The 24,003-nt window shown below is 34.5% G+C and overlaps 3 protein-coding genes and 1 pseudogene across 3 annotated transcripts; 2 read left to right on the forward strand and 2 right to left on the reverse strand.

Moving 5' to 3' along the window:
* Positions 1-1,745: 1,745 nt before the first annotated feature.
* On the forward strand, positions 1,746-4,999 carry LOC132295941 (WAT1-related protein At1g09380). The gene is made up of 7 exons (XM_059794199.1): positions 1,746-1,921; positions 3,504-3,566; positions 3,766-3,882; positions 3,975-4,224; positions 4,313-4,471; positions 4,564-4,715; positions 4,813-4,999. The coding sequence occupies exons 1-7, from the start codon at positions 1,746-1,748 to the stop codon at positions 4,997-4,999; spliced, it is 1,104 nt and encodes a 367-aa protein (XP_059650182.1).
* A 1,051-nt stretch (positions 5,000-6,050) lies between these two features.
* Positions 6,051-12,189, forward strand: LOC132294527 (ADP-ribosylation factor-like). The gene is made up of 8 exons (XM_059792420.1): positions 6,051-6,211; positions 6,339-6,387; positions 7,545-7,703; positions 9,487-9,557; positions 11,030-11,149; positions 11,588-11,706; positions 11,808-11,889; positions 12,000-12,189. The coding sequence occupies exons 3-8, from the start codon at positions 7,556-7,558 to the stop codon at positions 12,003-12,005; spliced, it is 546 nt and encodes a 181-aa protein (XP_059648403.1). The 5' UTR covers positions 6,051-6,211; positions 6,339-6,387; positions 7,545-7,555; the 3' UTR covers positions 12,006-12,189.
* Positions 12,190-13,683: 1,494 nt separating this feature from the next.
* On the reverse strand, positions 13,684-18,061 carry LOC132294526 (ABC transporter I family member 20). Its single transcript, XM_059792419.1, has 7 exons — positions 17,842-18,061; positions 17,507-17,640; positions 16,648-16,767; positions 15,004-15,099; positions 14,738-14,890; positions 14,566-14,643; positions 13,684-14,288 (listed from the first exon to the last, which is right to left on the reverse strand). Exons 1-7 carry the CDS (start codon positions 18,008-18,010, stop codon positions 14,049-14,051), a joined length of 990 nt encoding a protein of 329 aa, XP_059648402.1. The 5' UTR covers positions 18,011-18,061; the 3' UTR covers positions 13,684-14,048.
* Positions 18,062-20,444: 2,383 nt separating this feature from the next.
* Positions 20,445-23,160, reverse strand: LOC132295942 (laccase-15-like; annotated as a pseudogene).
* Between the last annotated feature and the right edge of the window lie 843 nt (positions 23,161-24,003).

Consider the following 24,003-nt stretch of genomic DNA (forward strand, 5'->3'; position numbering starts at 1 on the left):
TTAAGAAAATCCTTTGGAGTGAGAAACTCCGATTTGAACGGGAAGAATTTTTCTTTTACCAAAAAGAAAATGTTTTGGAGTAAGAAATTTTGAATTCGACCGTGTGAGATTTTTCTTTCTTTTCATAAAGAAAATGTCTTGGTGTGAGAAATTCCAAATTTGAACCTGAGAAGTAGGGCATGTCGACTCTATTTATAACATTACTTTTATAATAATAGTTACTTGCACGAATTAAAATCTTTTTTCATTACGATCTGTCCCTTTTTTTATTAGTGATGAATTTCACCAAATGGTGAATTTGAACTATTTGTATTTATTTATGAATAAAATATTACTAAAAAATAAATAATAAAAATAAATAATAAAGGATGCTACTTGCACCTAAGTGATAAAAGAGAGCACATTATGAAGTTTGCAACAAACACCAATCTTTACAGTGGGGGTTCTATTGTTTGTAAGTGGCAAAAGGCAAGCTAGCTAGCCGTTCAAGTCTCTATTAAAGCTGGCAAACACTACAACTATTTGTTGAAAGAGAAAAATTAGAATGAGGTGCAACTTATTGCAACACTCCTGAACTCTTCCATTTTGATTATGACAAGGGCTTTATTTGATTGTTTAAAAGGAGAAAATTTAATTGCACCAATTGTATGAGTGACAGTAAAATCTTAGTTTAAAGTGAAAATTGAATCCGAAAATTTCACAATTCAAAAAAACAGAAGATTACAAGTTTTACTTTTCAAACCCTCTCTCAGACAAAGATCCCCTCTAACTAGATCTCTTTCCTACACCCGTGAAACTAAGGTGAAAGTTAAAAAAACATCCAAGTCATCATTTGAAAGCATTACAATTACAATTATGTCTTATGTCTATTGTTTATTAAGTGAATTATCATATGGCTTCATTTGCCAAATTTAGTTGTAAGTCGTCTCGTAAAATTTAAAGCATGTTTAGTTTGTAACTCTGAAAATAATTTTCAGAAATTCAGAAAACAGAAAACAAAGAACAGTTTTCAGATGACTATAAAAGACTGTTATTTGAAAACAAATATTTTTATAACTAAGTTTTCAGAAAACTGAATCAAACAGAATTTTTTGTACAATTTTATGTTTTCAGTTTTTTGATAACAGAAAAACTGTTTTCACAGTTACAAACCAAGCAAACTCTTAATTTCACGGAATGCTTGAGAGCAAGAAAGGATGCAAATATATTTTCCCTTCATTTTCTAATTTTCTTTTGCTATAAGTGTTCTCTTGTAGCGAAAATTATGTAGTAATCTAATTAATAGAATGCTCAGCTCTAAACCAATCAAATTTATATTTATATATATATATATATATATTGAGTCATAACGAAAACAAAAATTGTACCACAAATTTTGAGAGAACTCATGAAAATTATCATGAGATGCACCTCACGACAGTAGTGCTCTAACTGAAAAGAGCTTTAGACAATAGTGAGCGGCAAGCTTTGTCTTGTGTGGTGCATGAACCGTGGTGTATGTGTTACAAGAAATCTTGGCCGTTTTTTCCCCCCTCTTTTTTTCCATGGATATATATTTCTTCACCCTTTCTGTTGTTCTGCCCATCTATGTAGTGTCGTCTCTGTCTCTCTCTGTCTTTAATTCTCTCTTTCCGTCTCTTTCTTCAATTCCTCTCTCTCTCTCTCTCTCTCTCTCTATATATATATATATAAACGCATGTGTACGTCTCTACCACACTCATTCGAAGAAAATTAAGAAACTAAAAATGGCGGGTGATTTATTGCCATTCTTGGCCATGGTCATTACACAAGTTGGCTTTGCCGGCATGAACATCATAGCTATGCTCGCCATGGATTCCGGTCTGAACCCGTTCATTCTCGTCGCTTACCGCCAAATCTTCGCCACCATAGCCATCATCCCCTTCGCTTATTTCTTGGAAAGGTAAAGAAAGCCACTCACATTTCTTGCTTAACTCTGTTCATGGCTTTCACACACACACACAATAGTGCTTTAATTAAGTATTGTATAATTAAATGTAGTTATAGTAATGGGTTTTCTTGTTTGATGCTAAATGAATTATTGTGGGTTCATAATTCTAATTGCCTTTTGGTTTCCGAGAAAAAGTGAGAAAATGAAGTGAAATACTCCTGGCGTATTATTTAGTGTTTGAATCACCAATAGAGTACTGAAGGGTTTAATAAATTATGAAAAATGAATTTGTTTATTTTCATTCATTTTCTTTGAAACCAAACGGGCTACTATTTGTACTCTTTTAACTTTCTAGCTAGGATTTATTTTTCTTGACATATTAACTTCAGTACTTGAGTGAAGTTTTAATATTTTATTTTCCTACATTTTCTTTGAAACCAAACAGATTAGTACTTTAATTTTCTAGCTAGGATTTCTTCCTATATTAGCATTTCTTGATCTCTTATATGTGATCAAGAAACCGATCAAGTTGTTTGTCAATTAATTTTCATCCTTCTAAATACCAAATAATTAAATTGGTTTTTTTTATTCAATTAATAGTGAAAGGGACATTGAAAATGTTGAACCGATTCAAAAGTAATGCAGTTTGTTAAATTAAAAAAAAAACAATGATTATAAGATTCACTCTATACACGTGTGGCTGTGCATGGTTGCTATGTCACGTGTTTCTCATCACTATACTCACGTGCCTCTCATTTGTGTCTACACAAGAGTCCAAGAGTGCATGTGTTACCGTTCATCTGTTCCATTCAACTTCCCAAAAAACTAATGCTATAGCTAGCCAAGTATATACACACGTGTAAACACAGAATCAATCCATTCAATGCGTGGTTTGCTTTATTATAGGTTAATTTAATTTGTTTCTTTTTCTTCTTACTATATCAATATGGTAGCCAATTTATACAAGCCACCCTAATTGTCCATCTCTAATGGTTGTATCTGGCAGCTGAAAAAGTTGTACGATGACTTTTTTCAATATTCTGACGATTACGAGTCTCTAACAGGAACTCTTAATTAATGATAGTAAAAGTATTTAAATAAATAATAAGCACGTTAATATATAATTATAATATGAATTCAGAGACTTTTATCATTTTCCATGCTAAAAATGGAATTGTGTGGTTTTCTTATTAATAATGTATGTTTTTTTTTTTTTCACAAATAGTATTGATAATTTTAATGAAAATAACATTTTCATTTGATTACTCAATTTTTATTTTTCAAAGATGTTCATTTAATTTTATTTGTTTTTTTAACTATTAATTAATTAATTATTGAGAATTTGTATCGGTAAATAGTGGGTTTTTTTCCTGCAATTTCCAACAATTTCTTGCATCTTAGAGCAGAAAGATAAGATTAAGTCATTATTAAGAATTTGTATCAGTAAATAGTAGGTTTTTACCTGCATTTTCCACTAATTTCTTGACTCTTAGTACAAAAAGACAAGATTAATTAATCAATCATTAAGAATTCGGATCGGTAAATGGTGACCTTTTTCCTGTATTTTCCACTAATTTCTTGCATCTTTGTGCAGAAAGACAAGGCCAAAGATGACACTGCAAGTTCTCTTCCAAATTTTCTTATCTTCCATTTTTGGGTAAGTTCTCAGACTTCAATAATTTCGTTCTCTTCTGTCACAATGCTAGTGCAACACAACAAGTGCGTGTGTGTGTGGGACATTCTAATACTTCACTATGTTTTGTTATAGTAACATTTTATTAATTTATTTACCATTTTTACTTGTTCAATATTAATTAAGTACTTAACATGGACTAAATGACTAATGAAATGTGCAGTGTAACTTTGAACCAGATCACTTACTTCGTTGGGTTGAAAAACTCCACCCCAACAATTGCTTGTGCATTGTCAAATTTACTCCCGGCAGTCACTTTTCTCCTCGCCATCCCTTTCCGGTAATTTTTTTTCTTCTTAAAATTGTCTCCCGACTTCTAAAAATGTAGATGACTGTAAATATTTACTTCATTTTCTTTGTTATGTTTGGTAGCTTGGAAAGTGTGGGAATTAAGACTAGGGCAGGACAAGCCAAGGTTCTTGGAACAATAATGTGTGTAGGTGGTGCCATGTTTCTATCATTTTACAATGGACATAGTGTGCCAATAGGTGAATCAAGCATTCACTGGAAATATGCAGACAATATGGGAGAAGGAAATTCTAGTAACAATGGGAATTTCATCTTAGGCCCTTTTCTCCTAATAGCAAGCTCTGTCACTTGGGCAATATGGTTCATTATCCAAGTAAGCACTAACCAAATTGCTTCATATATATATATATATATAGCATTTTCATGATCACAATTAAACGTTGAAGTACTTAAATTTTCAGGCCAAAATGAGTGAAAACTATGCAGCTCCATACACAACCTCGGCTCTGATGTGTCTGATGGCCAGTGTTCAGTGTGGCATTATTGGCTTGTGCGTCGAGCATAATGTATCTGCATGGTCATTGACCTCTGGCATTAGGGCTGTTACTTGCCTATACGCCGTATGATTCTTGTAAATTATGAGCTCCATTGGATCAATGTGTGTTTTTGTGTGTGTTTGACCAGCTTCTCTTACCAAATTCTGTTATTTCAGGGACTAGTGTGTTCTGCTCTAGCAATCTGCCTCATGTCATGGTGCATACAAAGGAAAGGTCCTCTTTACGTGTCCGTGTTCAGCCCATTGCTTCTTGTCATTGTGGCTATTCTCAGCTGGGCACTAATTCGAGAGACACTATACGTTGGAACGTATGTAAATTTGATGTACTACTTATTTTTAAGGCGGAAATTAATTTGTTAAAACCGAGCAAATTTTGATAATAGTTTTATGTGGTGGTTGTGCCAGTGTTGTAGGGTCTGCATTGATTGTTATGGGGCTATATGCTGTTCTCTGGGGAAAGAACAAGGAGATGAATCCGAAGAGCAGAATTGTGGCAGCAGCAGAAGATGATCAGAAGCAAGACGCGAAAGCCGACTTGGAATTGCAGTTACCTGTGCAATCAAATGGCATTAATCTTCATGCGACAAGCTAAGCAAAACAAGGCTATGTTAATCAGTTTTTCAATACTATATCATGTTAATGCCCTCACGGCAAAGCTATATATATGATCATCAGAGCTTCAGCTTCTTCAAAAGTCTTGTTTGTTGGATGGAGGCCTCAACTTGATGAGTAAAACAATTGTGTGTGGTTTTCTTTGCTATTATGCCAATTTTGAGTTAGAGAATTCCAATTCTATATGTGTGTGTGTGTGTGTTTTATGTTCCATTCTTTCCGTGAGAGAGAAGCAAATGCATGATGTCTTGGAGGATACTAGGTTGGTTTTTAGAAAAATAATTGGTTAATGAAAAAAATTATGAAAGCGTCACAACAATTGAAGACTAGCAAGTAATGTCAAAGCTAGGTAAATCTATATTGGCCACTTAAACATTTAATAAGAGTCTTTGTTACATGAAAGTGTGATAGTTGAAGAGGACGCATTGTACAAATAATGTCAAAGCTGGTTAGATCAATATTGGTTCACTTCTAACATTTAATAATACTATAATAGTCTTTTTTTATACGAAAGCGTGACAATTGAAGTGGATGCTTTGTACAAGTAATGTCAAGACTGGTTAGATCAATATTGATTCACTTATAATATTTAATAATAATCTTTATTACAATTACATAAAAGTGCGTGATAATTGAAAACAAATACGTATATAAATAATGTTAAAGTTGATTGGATCAATATTAGTTCGACTTCTAATAATTTAATAAAAATCTTTATTACGTGAAAAGGTGACAATTGAAGATAAATCACTTTATACAAGTAATGTAATTTAAAGCTCATTAGATCAATTTTGATTTATTTATCAACATTTGATAAAGGTCTCTTACGTAAAAGAATAAGGATGAGTTTGACTAGGATAGTTAACTTGGGTTGAAAGTCAAATTAGAGTTTTGAACCAGTGGCCCATGTTCGAAAATAATGCGGGCCAAATTGGGTCTCAACTCGCAAAGGCTTGGTCCAAGACCTGCTGCCATTGGGCCCACAGGCCTTTCTTCACCCCGACAAAATATCACCTCCGCAAATATATATATTCCTAAGAAAATCCTCTCTCTCCCCCTCTCTAAGATTCACGGGATCTTCATATTTCTGATCGGTCGCATATTCAAATCGTCGAGCTACAAACTTGCTTTCGTGAGGGCAGTCTCTTTAGATCTGCCCTCCTTTACTCGTCCAAGTTTAGCCTTATATTTTGTAAGTTTATATATATATATATATAATTGCAGATGCACATACTACATATATATATATATACATATGAATATATGTGTATTGGAGATCTGGATAGTGCTAGATCTGATTCGTGTTTCTATTGTGACAGAGCTCGCGTTCTTTCGACTCTCGTTTTGGCTGTTTCTCGTGAAATTCAGGTACATTTTCGTCTTCGATTTGGTTGTTTTTGTGAATTTTGATGTTGTTTCAACGCTGATCAGCATCAGTATCTTGTTGAGCGGATTTGCATCTTAAAATTTCCATGAAAGTATTTTGTTTTTGTAAATTTTCTAAAGTTCATTTATTTAAATTATTTTTTGATTTGGTTCATTCGTCGTCTTCTTATGAATGTGTGTATATGTATAGATAGCTATGGCTTATTTTGTGTCTCGATTTGTATTTTTATTGACGCAATGTTACTGATGCGAATTTAATGTAAATTGTACATTTCATATTTTGTGATTTTCAATATATCATTTATGTTTGTGGCGTCCGTTTGCTTAGGGTCGATTTTTATTTTTTGTTACATTTGTTGTATTTCGAATGGTATGCTTATTGTGTGTTCATATACTTATCTGTTGTATTTATGTTTGTATTCTTCATTGTTTATTATTATTTTTCTCAACAAGTGTTTTTTAAGGTGGTGTTTATTGCTATTAGTTTTCGACTGTATTGCGTTTATCAATCTTTTGGTATCAAATTATTTGACAGCAATTTCAAAGATTCTGTTTGTTGTATTCTTGTTCCTTTTATGAAATTGCTTTTTTCTTTTATAAAGGAAAGCTTTCATTGTAATTGTGAATAGAAGATTTATTTTTGATGCCTCTATAAACATTTACTACCTCTTATGGTGTCCAAGATTCAAATGGAGGGTAGGGTAGAGGACCTCAGGTTCAATTCACTGTGCAGTTTTGTTTATGGTGATAATGTGTAGAAATAGGAATATGGGTTTTTTTTTTTTTTTTTTTTTAATAAATTTGAATCTAAAATTTGCTGTTACTTTTTGAGTTTAAAGCTTATCTGGTTCTTATGTGATGTTTCTAAATTCATAATGTTGTCAGGAGCAAAAGTTTCTGTTGTTTTTAGGAATCCCTTTTGATTTTAATAAATCCACAAAATGTTTCTTTGGGGAACAACCATATTGAGTTTTTGCTCATATTTCACTATATTTGTTTAGTTTCTTCCTCTCTTTTTTTTTACCTTCTTTTTTTGTGCACATGATATGCTAATTTTACTATAAATTGCACCCTGGACATATGCTTTTACTTGTACTTCATTGTAGATTGAGTTTGCCCCTTGTATTTTTTGGTTCCAGCAAACAGAAAAATGGGGTTGTCTTTCACCAAGCTTTTCAGTCGGTTGTTTGCCAAGAAAGAGATGCGAATACTTATGGTGGGTCTTGATGCTGCGGGTAAGACCACCATATTGTACAAGCTTAAGCTGGGAGAGATTGTTACAACAATTCCTACAATCGGTATGTTTCTGAGCATGCAATCAATGAATTAGATTAATATTAGTCCTGTCTACAATTCCTACAATCGGTATGTTATCTTAATGTCGTGTTCCCTAGTAGTGCTACCAACTCACATTTTCAGATGCAATCTATCTATCTATTTATCTATCTATCTATCTATATATATATATATATATATATATATATATATAAAGCCTCCTAGACTGATTTCACTTTCCCTAGGATGTCTGACCTCTGTTTGAAAGATTGTCCAGGTAAGTTTACCCGACTCCCTTGAAAAAGGAATAAAAGTTGGATTGTAGGGCAATGATGCATGTATGCTTGTGTGTATTCTCTATGCTAGACCGTACCTTACACCAGCACTTCAAGGAGATTTTGTAGACACATATTCGATACCTTATCAACGTGTATCATTCAATAATAATTTCCATTATTTTAGACACTTGGCCGACACATTTCATACACTACTCAACACAAAACTTATGTAGCAATAAAACATTTTAAAAGTATTCATATCTAACAATCTTTGAAACAATGTGGTCATAACCCCCAAAAGTGTTACACTTACTACCTCCGTCCCAAATTAAACGTCCTTTTTGGGAATCTAACTTTTTAAGAGGATAGGTTTTAATAATTTTTTATTGTATTGGTAGTTAATGAATTACTAAATATGTCCAGAGTGGGTCCACAACATGTGATGGCTTACTTTTTATAAGTTCAATGCAAGAAGGTTAAGAGGATAGGGTTTAATATTTTTTATTGTATTGGTAGTGAATGATTTACCAAATATGTCCATAGTGGGTCCACAACATGTGATGGCTTACTTTTTATAAGTTCAATGCAAGAAGGTTAAATTGGTAATGTTAAAAAAAATAGTACTTTGACTTTTCAAATGAGACATTTATTTTGGGATAGCCAAAAATGGAAGGTGGACATTTAATTTGGGATGGAGGGAGTATTATTTTTGAAGAAAAATCATAAGAAATGCACACATGATCACCAATAAGTCAAGTATGTAATTGACAATTGATAATACAGGATAAGAATGTAACTGTAAAGAGCCAAATATAATTAGAGACTTAGAGTATATAATATATTAATGTTAAATGATATTTGTTTTGTTTCATCTAACCTACTAGGTAATCTTTGTATAGAAATTACAAAAAATCATAATTCTATAGTTGTTTTATAAAATATAAGGAGAAAATTATATTTATATATTAACTCCACCCCCCAAAAAAAAAAAAATTGATTGGTCCGGCGATTAGGCATCTTTTTTTTTTTTTTTTTTTTTTTGATAAGTAGGCATCCTTGGACAAAAGAGACGATTCCACATGTGAAGGGCTGCTGTGTCCTCTACTTTTTTAGTTTTTTTTTTACTTTGGACTTGCAAGTCCAAATTGACTGGTCCTTATTAGTTGTAGATAGTTACTTATCATGAGTATATCTGTTTGAAGTCTTATGTGAAAGGGTACTAAATTGATGGAGAAATTCGCGCTGTATATGAAGGATGATGAAGAAAAATTATCTATCTCCTGCATATTATTTTGGTTTATTATTGAAAATTTGAAGTTCATTTAGTGGGATGCATTCTCTTTTTCTTGGTTATGATATTCTATTTCTGAATTTTAATACTTGTGACCTACTTGTTTCAATTGTGTCCGGTTTTTTATCATGGACAGGCTATCCATCTTCAGTGCCCACTAGTATTTGAGTATGTACGAATTGAACTTATTGAATTTTCCAGTTTTGGCTGATTGTACTCGTTTGCATTTTTAACCAGGATTTAATGTTGAGACTGTGGAATATAAGAACATTAGCTTTACTGTCTGGGACGTTGGTGGTCAGGACAAGGTATGTGACAGTGTAAACAGAGTTATTTTTCCTTTTTCTACTGGAATATTGTTTTTATTCTTGGACTGAAGTCTTGATAATCTTTCATGATGAGACCCTTAAAAATAGTGTACAGCTTAATTGCCTCTTTTGTGGATTTTATGTTTTTTTTTTTTGATAAGTAAGATTATATTAAAAACGCGATTTTATGTTCTTTTGTGCATTTTATGTTATTTGAACTTCATGCCCTTTTCTTTTCTTTCGTTTTTTTTTTTTCCCTATCATTTGTGGGTTTTAAATTGTACATGTTGATCTTCCGGATCTTATGATGGAAAATAGGAGGAAGTCAAATTCAATAGCAACAAAGGGTTGTTCCAACTCATCACATGGAAAAATCGAGTCTCTTTTTCCAAAACATTCTATTTAGTTTTAAATTTCACTGGACTTTATTTTTAAATATAGATCACCTCATAGTAATATATTTGAATTGGGAATGTCCATGCACGGATTCAATCTTTGGTCACATTTCAAGTAATCCGTGTCCTCATGTCCTATGTTTGGGATTCAAGGAACACAGACAAATAATTGCACTCAATACACTTAATATAAATACATGTAATATATTTGAATGTGGGGTGTGGGCTATGTTACATGGACTCTTCAAAAGTAGGTGAACTACCCGTGCCCAACACACATTACTCGGACATGAATATGGGATATGTTTCCGGCACTTTTGGTTGGACAATGGACATTCACCTAGAAAGCATGTCCAATTATTTAGTTTTATTATTTTATTGCTTCAAATTTAGTTAAATGCCTATATTGAATACTATGTTACATAAAGATATTATTTTACTCTTGAAAATACAAATACCAAATAATGTGAATATTTAATGGTGTCTGTGTGTCATGGGGGCTTAAAAAAAGACATACGCACCCGACACATGACCCAAGTCCATGAACATAGGTCATAGGGGCTTTAAAAAAGAAAAAGAAAATAGAGTTAGAATATGTCATCTGTCTCACAAAAGGCACGGGCTCTGCAACATTGTGTCTTAGGATTAGTGACTTTAGCTAGAAGAATTTGCTCTTTTATATATAGCTTGATGTGATAGGCAGTTATTGCTTAACCTCCTAAATACTCGAATGCTTCTTAAATTATTAACATTGTATTAAAATTGGGAAGAAAGTTGTATGACAGTTTCTGGGGAAAAAATGGATAAGGAACAGTAAGAGTCTGAAACAGGAAACTTGATAATTCCAAACTCCTACAAGAAGTTAAAAATGAAAGCATTTGCTCTGTAATTTAATTGGTGTCTATATCTTGTTTTGTGAACAAATTTTTTTTATTTGCTCTGATTTTGTATCAGATTAGTTGCCAAGGCTTGATCTTTGTGCCATCTTTGGCTTGTTTTTTGTAATCCAATTTTTTTTTTAGCTTTTCTGGAGTTTTTGCACACTGGCATCTCATATATTTTGCGTTCTGTTCCCAGATTCGACCTTTGTGGAGACATTACTTCCAAAACACACAGGGACTCATCTTTGTGGTTGACAGCAATGATCGGGACCGTGTGGTTGAGGCTAGGGACGAATTGCACAGGATGTTGAATGAGGTAATGGAGAACTTTACTTTTTCGCAAGTGCTCCCTGTCAGTATTCAAGCTTATTAGTTATTAGAATACAGGATATGAATGTTAGCATGCATTTGGAAATAGGGAAATTTAAAACTAGAAAATGGTTTTAGAGGATGTGTACTTAAATTTGTCAAACCTCTTCTACTACATGCATGCCCACCTCATTCTACTGTGTATTATGTGTTACAAAATGATGTACAGTTCATATTAATAGCTTAGCGTCATTTCCCTCATAATGGTAAATGCTTGATCCTTGCTTTTGTATGGAAAAAATGCTTGATCCAATGGCCTCTGTATAAAAATTCTTTTGGACACTCTACACGTCAAAATGTTTATACAACGGATGGTCTTCTAATCATGTTCAAATCTATCAGGATAAAAGTTATTGTCAGTGACAATTTTTCTTGACATGTGTAGGATGAGTTGAGGGATGCCGTGCTGCTCGTCTTTGCAAACAAACAAGATCTTCCAAATGCCATGAATGCTGCTGAGATCACTGACAAGCTTGGTCTTCACTCCCTCCGTCAACGACACTGGTACCTTTTGATACACAAATCTCTCTCTGTATGTGTGTATGAATTTCCCAAATTCACAGCATGACAAATGTTGTTTATTTTTTCGTCTTTTTTTTTTTAAGGTATATCCAAAGCACGTGTGCCACTTCCGGTGAGGGTCTGTACGAGGGACTGGACTGGCTCTCCAACAACATTGCTAACAAGGTAGGTTGTCTCTGGACACTAAAATTAGACACTCCTGACAATAAATGCTGACTTTCTATCCTAATATAAATTTGGTGGCATTGTTTTAGTAATTCTGTTTATTTTGGCAGGCATAGAAGATGGCATGATGTTCAATGACTTCTTAAGCAGAATGTCTGAATAAAATTGATATTGTGTTTCTTGGTGTATTGAATTTTTTTCATTAATCGTATGGAAGAATGATGTGTTTGTTGTACTCAGTTTATTGTTTTATGGGTTAATTTCAGATAACCCCCTATACTTTTCATTTTTGGCACTTAACCCCATTGTACTAAATTTTTCGCAGCTAACCTTTCGTAATATCCATAGCGTTTGCAAATTACCCGTCAATTTTTTGATTTTTCAATGTCAAGTGTGGGAACAAGGTGTGGGCAAAATGTGTGTAAAATATTTGATTTGAAATATTTCATTATTTGACCATAGCTTTCAATTTTTCTCAATAATTTGAAAGAAATTAATTATCTCCCTTTTTACATGAAATTGACTTTTCATAGTTGATATATACATACACGTGCCTTCAACTTGAACTTGACCTTCCTTTGAGAGCCTTTTTTTTTTTTTTTCATGAAATTGACTTTTCAAAGTAACCTATTTACGAAGACGATCCAAATATGGTATGTGAATAGAGGACGCCCAGCCACAGCATTACTGGCCATTTGTACCCAAAGGTGACTTGAACATTTTCCGGCCGGTTAATGTGTAGAGAGAATGGAAAATTGTACGACATTTGGAGCAAGTTGATTGTAGAGTTAATAAATACTTAAAGAGTGTTCTTAGATAGTCCAGAGCAGTTTCTTTCACTCACTCCTAAACTTTCCTATATATAGACAAAATTTATGCATTCTCATTAATGGCTAAATTCTAGGAATTCCACGCTCTTTTAGGAATTCTAACTTTGATCCATAAGTTCTTTCTTTCTGGATTCCAACTGAATTCGGTGTGAGACAAGAACCCATCATTGAGACCCAGTAATAATCGAAACACATCGCTGGGACCCAGCAACGACCCAATGTAAAAACACATAGCTTCGACTCAATAATAATCAAGACCAGCCCAATGTGAGGCAACAGCCTATTGTTAAACCCATCATTGGGACCCGATCAATGGACCCAATAACGACCAAGACAAGGGGTGATTGTTGAACCCATCGTTGGGACGATTGTTGAACCCATCGTTGGGACCCGGTCGATGGACAGAGTAACAACCGAGTGTGAGCATTTGGCCTCTTAAACCATTTGTCATCTGAAACCATTTGTCACAGGCTAGATACTCCACGCTTCAACCAAACGTTTGAACTGTCAAGTGGTGTTAATGCTCAACTTTATATACCCAAGACCCTTTCCATCCTGATCACGTGGCACAAGAATCCATAACACAAGACAGTATTGGAATGTTGGTAAATGGCAATAACTGAGCCACAAACTTGGTTACCCATTGCCACAATGATCGATCCAGTTTACTGTATTTTACAAACAATCAGAAACCAATGCGACACAGAAGATTTGAGTGGCAGATCACATTGTAGTGCAACGTTTAGTTGCTAAAGGGCTTTGAATTGTAAGGCTCTGAGGACCTTCCAATCTGCAACTTATAAATGTTGGATGAGTGGTATTGATGCAACTTATTGTTTGTACTCAACAAAGCATTTTCCCAACCATCATATTTGTGTGACAGTAAATACCTCCAAAATAGTCGAGAAAACCCAGAAAATATTTGCAAATACAAGATAATTATACTTTTGAAGCATAGACAAAATTACATTAGGAATTTTATTCTCATTCCAATTCATAAGAGCCTAAACAGCGTCTTAGTTTCTCATACAAGTATTACGCAAAATATGTGGGAAAAAAATAATGAATTTTATCTGTTATTTTAAATGCAAAATAACAACTTAACATTAGGGAGAAGATATATATGAATTACAAATTGATACAGAAGGAAGCACAATACTAATCATGAACCAATCTATGAGACTCCTTTTACTTTTTATGTATGTGTGCGCGCGTGTGTGAAAGTAGAGACTACTAAATAAAAATGAAGGAGCAATAGGAGGAAATATGAACCTTGTTCCACTTCGGCACCTCAACTTTTGGAGGTTTTTGTTATTAGTAAAAATATAACTACTGCCTCAGAACTCTGTTTGAGCTCAGGACAAAATTTTCTTCACCAGCAATGGTGGAATGCAGCCTTCCTGCAGCCCAACCATTGTTCAATGCACGGATGGCAGCTTGGGCTGGATCCCCAGTCACACGACTGCCCTCAACTTGTTTTTCAAAATCTAAAAGACCGTTTGCCTTCCTCTCTGTCCTTCTTTTCCTCTCCTCATCTCTTTCTTTCCTCAGCCAACTCTCAACTGTTCTCTGCAATAATGCAATTCCATTCCCACGAGGCATAAACAATACATACACCCAACAGGTTGGTATAATAACTTCAACAAATTACTTATAATGAAAATTCAAAGAAAATTTTCCAGTGGAAGACTAAATCAAGAGAAACCTCGCATGCAAATAATGATATTACACCATATCCATATTTTTGGTTGCATAAATGTAAATCCAACAGTATTAATGAACACCAAACTGACTGGAGGTGCTATAGTTGGAGGATTTTAGTGTTTAAAAGACCAAGGAAACTGACCATTAGTGACAAATTGCTAGTCTCCTTAATTTTGTCCATTGGCATTGCTAATTGCAACTTCCCGTAAGCCACATAAACCTAAAAACAACATAATGATTTTTACAACTATGTAGAATAAAAAAAACAGAAATTTAGATATGAAACATGGACAAAAAATGAATTTGTTACATACAATATGTGATGGCCAATCCTCAAGACCATCAAAGATATGTGTAGCATAGATAATTGTAGCACCTCGCTCTTCACATTCCTTTTTGAGAAACTTCAGAAGGTCAGCCCTTGCAAGCACATCGAGGTCAACCGTAATCTCATCAAGAAGAAGAACCTAGATAAAAAGAAGCGCAACTTTGGATTAAAAAAAGATCTCAAGAATTTAGCCAATAAAGGTTAAAATGTAAACATCTGAAAACTTAAATGTCATGCAACAGATAAAGATACCTTGAATGGCTTTAGCAGACCCATACAGATCTGCACTCGCCTTCTCTGACCATCAGATGCCTTGTGCATTCTCCAAGATAGATCAATGTCTAGCACCTACATTATTGAGTTATGGAGTAAGTTGATTATAACTTGAGAAACAACATATTGCCTAGGATTACAGGTTGAGACATGACCATGCCCCAAAATTTAATAAAGTCAGTTTTTCAAAAATGTACACACAGAGGAAAGAACCATTACTCTTAACTTCTCTTTACCATCCTAAAGAATGCAATTAACCCGTAGTTAGTTAAAAAAACTATTGTTTTTGAAATTTATCTAAATTTTTCTTCTCCTTGATTATTTTGAACAATCCATATACAGAATGACGTCGCACCAAACTTTGTTCCAATTTTCCCTAGTCTTTTGGCAGTTCTGCATGAAAAACAGAACACCAATTTATATGTTCATTAATATTTATGCACTCCAAGTAGGACTAGACGAGAATATTAGAGTACAATTCTGGAAAATATATAGGAAACATGTATGATGGAAGCATGACTACAATATGGAAGGCTATAATATAAGAAGTGACATTTTAGTTACTATAGCTTATAGGCTTAAATAAAGTTCAGCACTTAATTATAAATGGACTGATAAGACAGATTTAGTGTGAAAATCCATGCTATATGATATTTGATGATATTATTTTGATGTCAAACTAAAGCAGAGATAAATGCCAAATTAGAAATATGAAGAGACTATAATTAAGAGGCTTAAGATAACTAGAATGAGAACATAATATGTGAAATGAAAATACATATGTAGTAAAAATTGAGTCAATAAATTTAAAAGCAAAGACTTTATAATAGTCACAAAGATAAGAGTGTTGAAGGTGATGTTGCTCATAGAATCAAAGTGTGATGTATTAGATGGTGAAGTGTTTCTTGTGTGACCATCGGACACCTCTAAAATTGAAGGTAATTTCTTTAAAATAAATATGAGGGTCTGTACTTCATGAAACAAAATATTGGGTCCCTAAGAAACAACTTCTTCGAACTACGGATGCAGAGATAGAAGTATGATAAGATCATAAAAATAAAAAGTAGAATTAGATATGAATCTCGTGATCTGCCATAGGAACTTGAAGTCTTGCATTTGTAAAACCGTTGAAGTAGCACCATTGGAAATAACGTGACAAAAATCATTAAGATGGTTTGGTTATGTACACAAAGACTAACAACACTAATGAAGAAGAGTGACATGGTGTGTGTAGAGGATCACATTAGGCGAAGAGGAAGACCAATATTAACATGAACTGAGATAGTGAGATAAATGATAACATGTGGTTAAAATAAAAGTTGTGACCTCAGATGGAACAAAAAAATGAACCAAGATTCATGTATGACTCCATAATTGGTACAAATTAAGTTGAATTGAGTTGAACGCTGCGTATTAGGAACATAATTTCCATTACGAAAATTAGTTCAATTAGCCCAAACTCGGTCTAGAGAAGATTTTTCATTCTGGAATCTTTATTTATGAGTTTACTAATTTTTTAATAAATAGTTTATCATGTTTTATCACTAGAACCACGTGCACACAACATATAAAATTATGCGTATAAAGTCGAAGACTCTCACAAGAAAGACTTTGGCATCTTACCTTGATAAGTTCAGCTCTTCTTTGAGGATTACTTCCTGCTACCCCAAATATCATTTTCTCAGCAGAAACATCCATCTGTATTGGAACCTCAAAACCAGCAAAAGCCACTTCTCTCCTCCACTGGAAGGGAAAAATTAAAAATTTTCACAATTAGATAATATTTTTGACGCCATAGATGACCCGACGAAATTCCAAAACTTTTGTCATCTGAAATACAGAACTGACTGAAACATTGTAAAATTAGATTTGATTCAGGGAAAATCAGGAACCCCAAAAAAGAAGCCAGCACCTCAAATAAAAAAAAGGGTCTTTTTTGGTTAGGTAAGACTCACACACACATTTCACAAATTGCCCACCATGGGGCTCGAAGCCCTCACCTCCCCTTTGAGGGAGGAGAGGCTATAGTTACACCATTGGGCTAATGGCCCATTGAAAAAGGAAAAAAAGCTATATTTAGAAAATTTCAGATGAAATAAAAGATAGAAATTTAGACCACTTTAATACTTTTTTTCATGATTAAGGCTTATAATTTGGATCAATTATAGATTTTGGTTGAGAAAGGCCCAAAAAAAATTGAAAATAAAAATTTGGATCTTCCAGCTGAATATCATTCATCCCTGAAACAGGAAATCATACATTTGTAACTTGAAAACAAATGCATAACCAACTGATAACCTTACATAAGTTCAACTTCTTTTTGCTATCAAAGAATCAGACAACTAATAACAGAAACATCCAACTGATATTTTACAATGCCTAGCAGAAAAATCAATTATCATACAGCTATTCAAACATACATACCAATAAATAATGTATATAATTCATAGAATTAAGTGATATAAAACAAAAAAATACAAACCTCGCCACCAAGATAAGAGAGATCACCGGAGGACGTGAGATTGGTGTCATGGAACGCCGATCTTCCGAGCACACGAACCATATCTGGCTCCACCATGTGCTTCCCTCCCAATATCTTCAGAATTGTGGTTTTCCCTGTCACATTTACATCAATCCAATTAGCGAAACTCATGGAGAGATGAGAATTTCAGATACGCCCTGGCGCCCTGCTTGGTTGCTGAGAAAATGCAAACGAAAGCTAAAAACGGTTTTACGATAAATTTTCGTTTCTTTTGCTTCATTTTTCTCGGCGACCAAACGGGCGGTTAGAGTAATCAGGAAAGTTAGGAATTGAACCAGCGCCGTTAGATCCGACGAGAAGGCAGCGATCGCCGGAATTGAGAGTGAGAGTAAAATGATCGATCAGAGGTGTGGAGCCAGGCGGAGGGTGGCCGTCGATTCCAGGGTAGGTGAACCTGAGGTTGTTGATCGCCACCGTTGGATTCGAATTCTGCTTCACCGCCATTCTTCTTCTTAGAGAGAGAAATAGAGAGAGAGTTGTTGTATTGAGCTAAGTTTGGTAGTTTGTACTTTATAGTGACAACGAACCAAGTCGAAGAGGCGTGGCCTATCGTCAGTCACTACTCATACCGATACATACACACACACATACATGTATGTATGTATAATTGTATATCACATATACACATACAGTTTTTGTAGGTTTGGGTATATAACCGACCCGGATGGATCATACCAACTAGGGATGAGACCTCGGCTAGTTAGATAAGTAAAATTTTATTTGAAACTTTTGATGATTAAAATTTAATAATAGTTTTTTCTATTAAAATTTAGATAGAACTTAAAATATTATCAAAGTTAAATTAATACACGGTAAATCATACTCCATAATTTTACCTTTCAACGCTTGGGCGAATAAAATATTTAGTCAAATTTTATTGGAATTAAAATTGAACTTTAACGTTTAAACCCATTCTCAAATGTACGGTACCTTACCCATTTATGTGAAAACCCATTTGGAAATCGGGTTATGCCCACCCAATTCCCACCCCAACTACCCAACTCGAACTCGTCAGTCGTCACAGCTTTAGCAGGCAGTTGGTCCCATTTGATAGATAGTTTAACGTTGTTGAAGCTCAAAGCAAACCAGATCAGTAGCTAGGGTTTCAAAAACTCTATTATTAACTGTTTCGTGAAATTAAACAATAGCCTGCAATTTTCAGCCTCTTCATCATCAACAAATCGGGTGGACTCATCTTCTGCAAGGTAAAGCCTCACAAACATAATGCATTTCTCTTTCCAGGGTAGATTTTCCGAGAAAATAGTTTCCATTCAAACAGTCAGATTCAGACGCATTTGTAATCTGCTTTTGTTTTGAATATTTTTAATGCTTTTCGATCGAGTATGCTAGGATTCTGGGTCTGCTGGACCGATGGATACGAACGATAGCTTACGATAAGCCAGTGTATGGCATTCGATGCACGCCATATCTCAGCAGCTATCTCCGATTGGGGGCTGCTCAGGGATCAAACTCTTCGAAGCGGACTCATTCGATCTCTTTCCAAACCTTCACTGGTAAATCTCATTCTAATATAGTAAATACCTTTAATTTGTGGAATTTCTCTCTTTTTGTTGCCAAAACAACATGGGAAAAGAAAAGAAACGGAAATTTTGAACCCTAGCTTTTGAACAGGAAGCAGAGGAAATAAACCACTCAACTTGGCCAAAATTAATTTTGCTTGGCATAGTTATTGCGGGCTAATTTTCCCGAGTAGTCGGGAAAGTGAAAATTTTGATCTTTATGATAAAAATTATTGGCAACCTAGTGGAGCATGCTGTCAACGGGTTGTTGACTAGATTATGTTCTCGGGTTGTTGATATTGTGCTCAATAATCATAGTAATACGCTTATAGAAGCTGCATGATGAACTATGCTTGTAATCTTCATGCATTACTACCTTGTCTGCACTACACTGAAATTCAATTTAGCTAGAATTACTGGATAGCTCATTTTACTCGTGTTGCTTGTTTGCTGTTGTATATTGTGGAGTAAACCTTGCAAAATTGTAGAAAAGTACCTTGTTTGAGAAATGGTATTCTGTAAATGTGGGCTGTTGATAATATTTTTATGACGGGAAGGACGACACCAAAAGGCAATACCTCTTTTCTCTGTGCTTGATGTTTCATATTGATTTGAAGAATTTTGGGAGTTGTTTATAGTATGTGTTGCTATGTACATATATGATGTTTGGACTTAGTTGTTTACTAGTATGTGTTGCGATGCACATATATGATATTTCTAATTCCATGCCTCGTTGAGACATTTACCAGACCAAATACTCAAAGTTAACTTGACTCCAATAGTCCACAAGTACTGGACTTAACCAAGATCTTTTACTAGTTATATATAAGTGGAGGAGACACACTAGAACCAATTCTCTGAAAAACAGGATCACAAGGTATCTTCAAAATTAATTTCCCAACTGGAAAACTCTCATAATGAAGTCCATCATATATAATATCAGTGTTTATATCTATCACCGTCTGGATCATGTTTAATTTCTTGTGAAGCTAATATTGATAGACATGACCTCCATCATTCTAAGCTTTATTGAACTAAGACCTGCCCAATCCCTGCCCAAAACCTCATCATTCGCTGGTGTCTAGTGCCTTTCCCGGATAACCAAAAAGTTATTCAAACCCAATCTACAACTAACATTACTTATAGTCCTTGCCACAAAAAATTAATAATAATAATTTTAATAAAAAAAAAAAATTACTTTTACTGACAAGATGAAGAAAAATTAATTAATAATGCATAAATATCCTTCTTTTCTTTTCTTTAAGCTTTGTTCTATATTTGCCACTATTTTCACCATTGAAACGATTGATCTGAATTCAGAAACATCAAAGAAAAACTATAAGAAATTTCCAATTGCTTCAACAAGGTGGCATATCTGGTGGTGGTGGTAGCATACGTGCTTCACGTTGCTTGCCATCTTTCACTATGAACACGGTTTCCATGCGCCATGTAAGATGACGCTCGAAATGACAATGCATAAACCAAACTCCTGTTATCAAAAAATAAACCTATATAGATTAATTTACTAAAAACAACAAAACTACTTTGTTTGGTTGGATGGAATTGGTATCTTGGGATTGGAGAAAATTTAGTTCAAAGTTTAAACTAATCTTTTTTCAATTTCAATTCCACGACACCAATTTCGTGCAACTGACCATTGAATAACAATAATGGAGTTCAGATCATGTCACAACCCGGGTTGCTCGCCTTGAATCTGATGGCAGTCCATCCATTCTTGGGCACAACAACAGTGTTACGAAGAGGAGGGTCAACAAGGTTATATGTGAGAGGGTCCTTATCTTTGTCGAAATTACCAAATCCCCATCCAACCACAAAAAAACTGTACCCATGGAGATGCATAGGATGATCTATTCCTGCAACCAAATTTGTTCCTTGAAAAACGAGCTCCACTGTGGAGTTATACTTGAGTACCTTCACTTCTGTCCCTCTTTTCGGAATCTCCAAAGTCAGTGGAAGATACTCTGCAGTAAAATTGAATATCAATGGTGGAAAACTAGGAAATCGCTTTCCAAATACTCCACTGATATGATTATAGTAAGCTTTTAGTATGTTGATTGATGGATTTACGAAGCTAATGTTGTTCATGCTAGCAGCCAATCGCGTACCATTTGTCCCCTCACATGAACTACGGTTTACAGGGCAGGGAAATGTGTTGACTGAAATGGTGGAAACGATTCGTTTGGTCACTTTTAATGGGACAAAGATTGGGTAGTGCTTACTAGCCAAGCTTCTAAGGCTACCACTGAAATTAAAAGCTGCATTTGTGTCATTGTAATATGGAAGACAAGGTAAGGAAGGTAGTGAAGATGGAGGAGTGTTGCTTCCTTTGTAGCGCACAATAGCCGTGGTGGTTGTGTTATCAAAAGCAACAGCAGCGTTGCTCGAATATGCTCTGGCGGCCATGTAATAGTAGTGGTTCGGCCGTTGATTGGCATGGAGGATTGCATCAAGGGTTTGACCAGGGGATATTGCGATGTAGTCTCGTGTCAATGGCTTAGTATAGCTCCCATCGGCACCAACCACTGTGAGCTTGTGTTTTGCAATTGAGAAGAATAGAATTTCATTCATGACTGCGTTGACTATTCGCAGAAGGTATCTTTTACCATGATGCACAGTTAGCTTAAATGTTCCTGCAGCCATCAAATGAAACTTTATGAGTAATTCATGACTATGGTTCAAGGGGCTAATTTAGGATAAAAGATAAACTATCTTATTGGTAATTTTTTTCAAAACCAGATAAAAGATTCTGAGAGATAAAGAAAAGTCTATAATTGACGACATTGCGACACCCAACTAAGAGATAGAGAGGTGTGAAGTGGTGGACCCCACACACTCTCCTCTCTCTGTCGTTGTGGCAATGTCAACAATTGTAACGTTGCTCTTTTGGGAACGTAAAACTAGGAAAAAAGTCTTCATTGAGAAATGAAGAACAGATTTACCAACCCTGCTTTGAACATGGGTACAGGTCACCAGGCTGACCATTTATAGTGAAAGCATCAGAGTTTTCTGGGGCTCCTCCTGTTACAAGAAATTCCTTTAGAACCTCATCACATCTTTCTTCCACCACTCTCCTATTAGTCAACATGAAACAAGTTACATAACTTCAATTCCTCAGTAAGTAAAAAGTTAAGAGATTAATTGACTTCTATAATTTCTAAGCAACATGGTAGTTAGTTGTACCTAATATTATGGGCACTTCGGCATGAGGCTTAGGAAAAGGATATCGACTACCATGTTTGGGGTAGATGATAATAGCCCCATGGACCGTGGCTCGTGACCAGTCGCTGTGGGCATGCCACCAAAGGGTTCCTTCCTCTTTCGAGAATATGACCTTCTGACTAAATTTTGCACCCGGTTGGACTGGGCACTGTGTGATATACTCGGGGCTATCTGACCATGGATAATTTGGCATTTTCACTCCATGCCTGGAAATTAAATTTGAATGAACATAGAATTAATTTTTTTATTGAGCATATACTATAATATATTTAAATATGTCAAAATTGACAATAGCAACCAGAAAAACCATGACCATGTGCCACATTGTGATTTTTTTACAGGATATCTATCGTATATAGATTCATACCAGTGAATGGTGATGTTATATTTTCCTTTGTTATAGACATCGACAATGATTGTATCTCCTTTGTGAACATGCAGAGTTGGCCCGGGAAACTTTCCATTCACTGTCAAGATATTCTTTCTGCTGCAGAGTCTTTTGTAGTGAACTTCTTTGACCTGCAATAAAAGGTTGACATTGATCCCATGACTATGCAATTGCAAGAAAATGTAAGTGAACACACACACACACATGTATCTATAAATACATATATGTACAGGTATCCATACACAGTTACAATAGAATGCACTCTTATGAACCCGAGAATTCACAAATCTCTGTGTGATTATCAGCCTACGAATGGTTTCAGAAAGATATATAATAGTACTTACAATGAAACGATGGTGTTGAATCCAAGCTTGACAATGCATGAAGCCATAGAATAGCAGAAATCCCAAAATATACACGGTGAAAATTTTCTTGCCGGCCCACATTTTCTCGCTAAGAACCCCTTCTTTTCTTCTGCAACTTGTAGTCCCCTCTGAAGGATATAAAGAGGAAAACTTGTAGGCATGTTTAGTCAGTAGAACAAGGGAATTAGTTGTGCAGATGAGAGGATTTAATTGTAGTCTTTAATTCCAAGATAACTTGGTCTAGTGACACACAAATTTAAAGAGAGATTGACTTCTGCATAGCCGCATAATTCTTTATGTTCATGTTAAGACTTACCAATTTTAGGACTACCTCCTCTCGAGAGTTTCTTCACTACACTGATGACTGTTTGTTGATTTTTTATTTATTTTTTTAAAAATTTAATCATAACAAAGCATTTAGAGCTTAAGACCTAGGTAGGTAGGACAAGCAACTGCCAGCAAATATTGAGGCCAAAATAAATATTTCAGTTTCATTTTTTTGTTGAGAAACCACTATTTCCCATGAATTAAAAGTTAATTTTTCAGCAGGAAAATGAAATTTGTAAAATCATTTCCTGAAAATGTTATTTATATACAAAATGACTTACTAAAAAAAAATTCTTGAATTTTATTTTATTTTTTTACGGAATTTTGCTTAGAAATGATTTCTTGTTCAAATTCTAGATAATTGTAAAAACCAACTCTCTTGCAATTTTTTTGGACAATTTTTATTAGTAAAAATTTAGACACATATATATACATGTATAAAGATTTTTTTGTTTGTTTTTTTCTGATAAAATTCCATGGATTATTGTACAACTAATAAAATTTTTCTAGGCCAATAAACTTAGATGCAAATATGATCACCAATAATAGTCCAGAACTCTCCAGCTTTATTGCGGTTTGACCTTGGGACATTGGTTG

The sequence above is a fragment of the Cornus florida genome, unplaced genomic scaffold (assembly GCF_030987335.1).
Source record: "Cornus florida cultivar Cherokee Brave unplaced genomic scaffold, ASM3098733v1 CherokeeBrave_3.0.0_Hap2_Chr02, whole genome shotgun sequence".
Lineage (NCBI taxonomy): Eukaryota > Viridiplantae > Streptophyta > Magnoliopsida > Cornales > Cornaceae > Cornus > Cornus florida.

Bases quoted from the DNA above. Each gene is read 5' to 3' on its own strand.
- LOC132294527 (XM_059792420.1), top strand. From the start codon at position 7,556: ATGGGGTTGTCTTTCACCAAGCTTTTCAGTCGGTTGTTTGCCAAGAAA. The intron at 7,704-9,486 runs GTATGTTTCTGA...ATTTTTAACCAG, and splicing joins TACAACAATTCCTACAATCG to GATTTAATGTTGAGACTGTG. The intron at 11,150-11,587 runs GTAATGGAGAAC...TGACATGTGTAG, and splicing joins TGCACAGGATGTTGAATGAG to GATGAGTTGAGGGATGCCGT.
- LOC132294526 (XM_059792419.1), bottom strand. From the start codon at position 18,010: ATGGCGGTGAAGCAGAATTCGAATCCAACGGTGGCGATCAACAACCTC. The intron at 16,768-17,506 runs GTTTGTATTTTT...TTTCCCTTCCAG, and splicing joins TCTCTTATCTTGGTGGCGAG to TGGAGGAGAGAAGTGGCTTT. The intron at 14,289-14,565 runs GTCAGTTTCCTT...GCATTATTGCAG, and splicing joins CTAGCAATTTGTCACTAATG to AGAACAGTTGAGAGTTGGCT.
- LOC132295941 (XM_059794199.1), top strand. From the start codon at position 1,746: ATGGCGGGTGATTTATTGCCATTCTTGGCCATGGTCATTACACAAGTT. The intron at 1,922-3,503 runs GTAAAGAAAGCC...ATCTTTGTGCAG, and splicing joins TTCGCTTATTTCTTGGAAAG to AAAGACAAGGCCAAAGATGA. The intron at 4,225-4,312 runs GTAAGCACTAAC...TTAAATTTTCAG, and splicing joins CAATATGGTTCATTATCCAA to GCCAAAATGAGTGAAAACTA.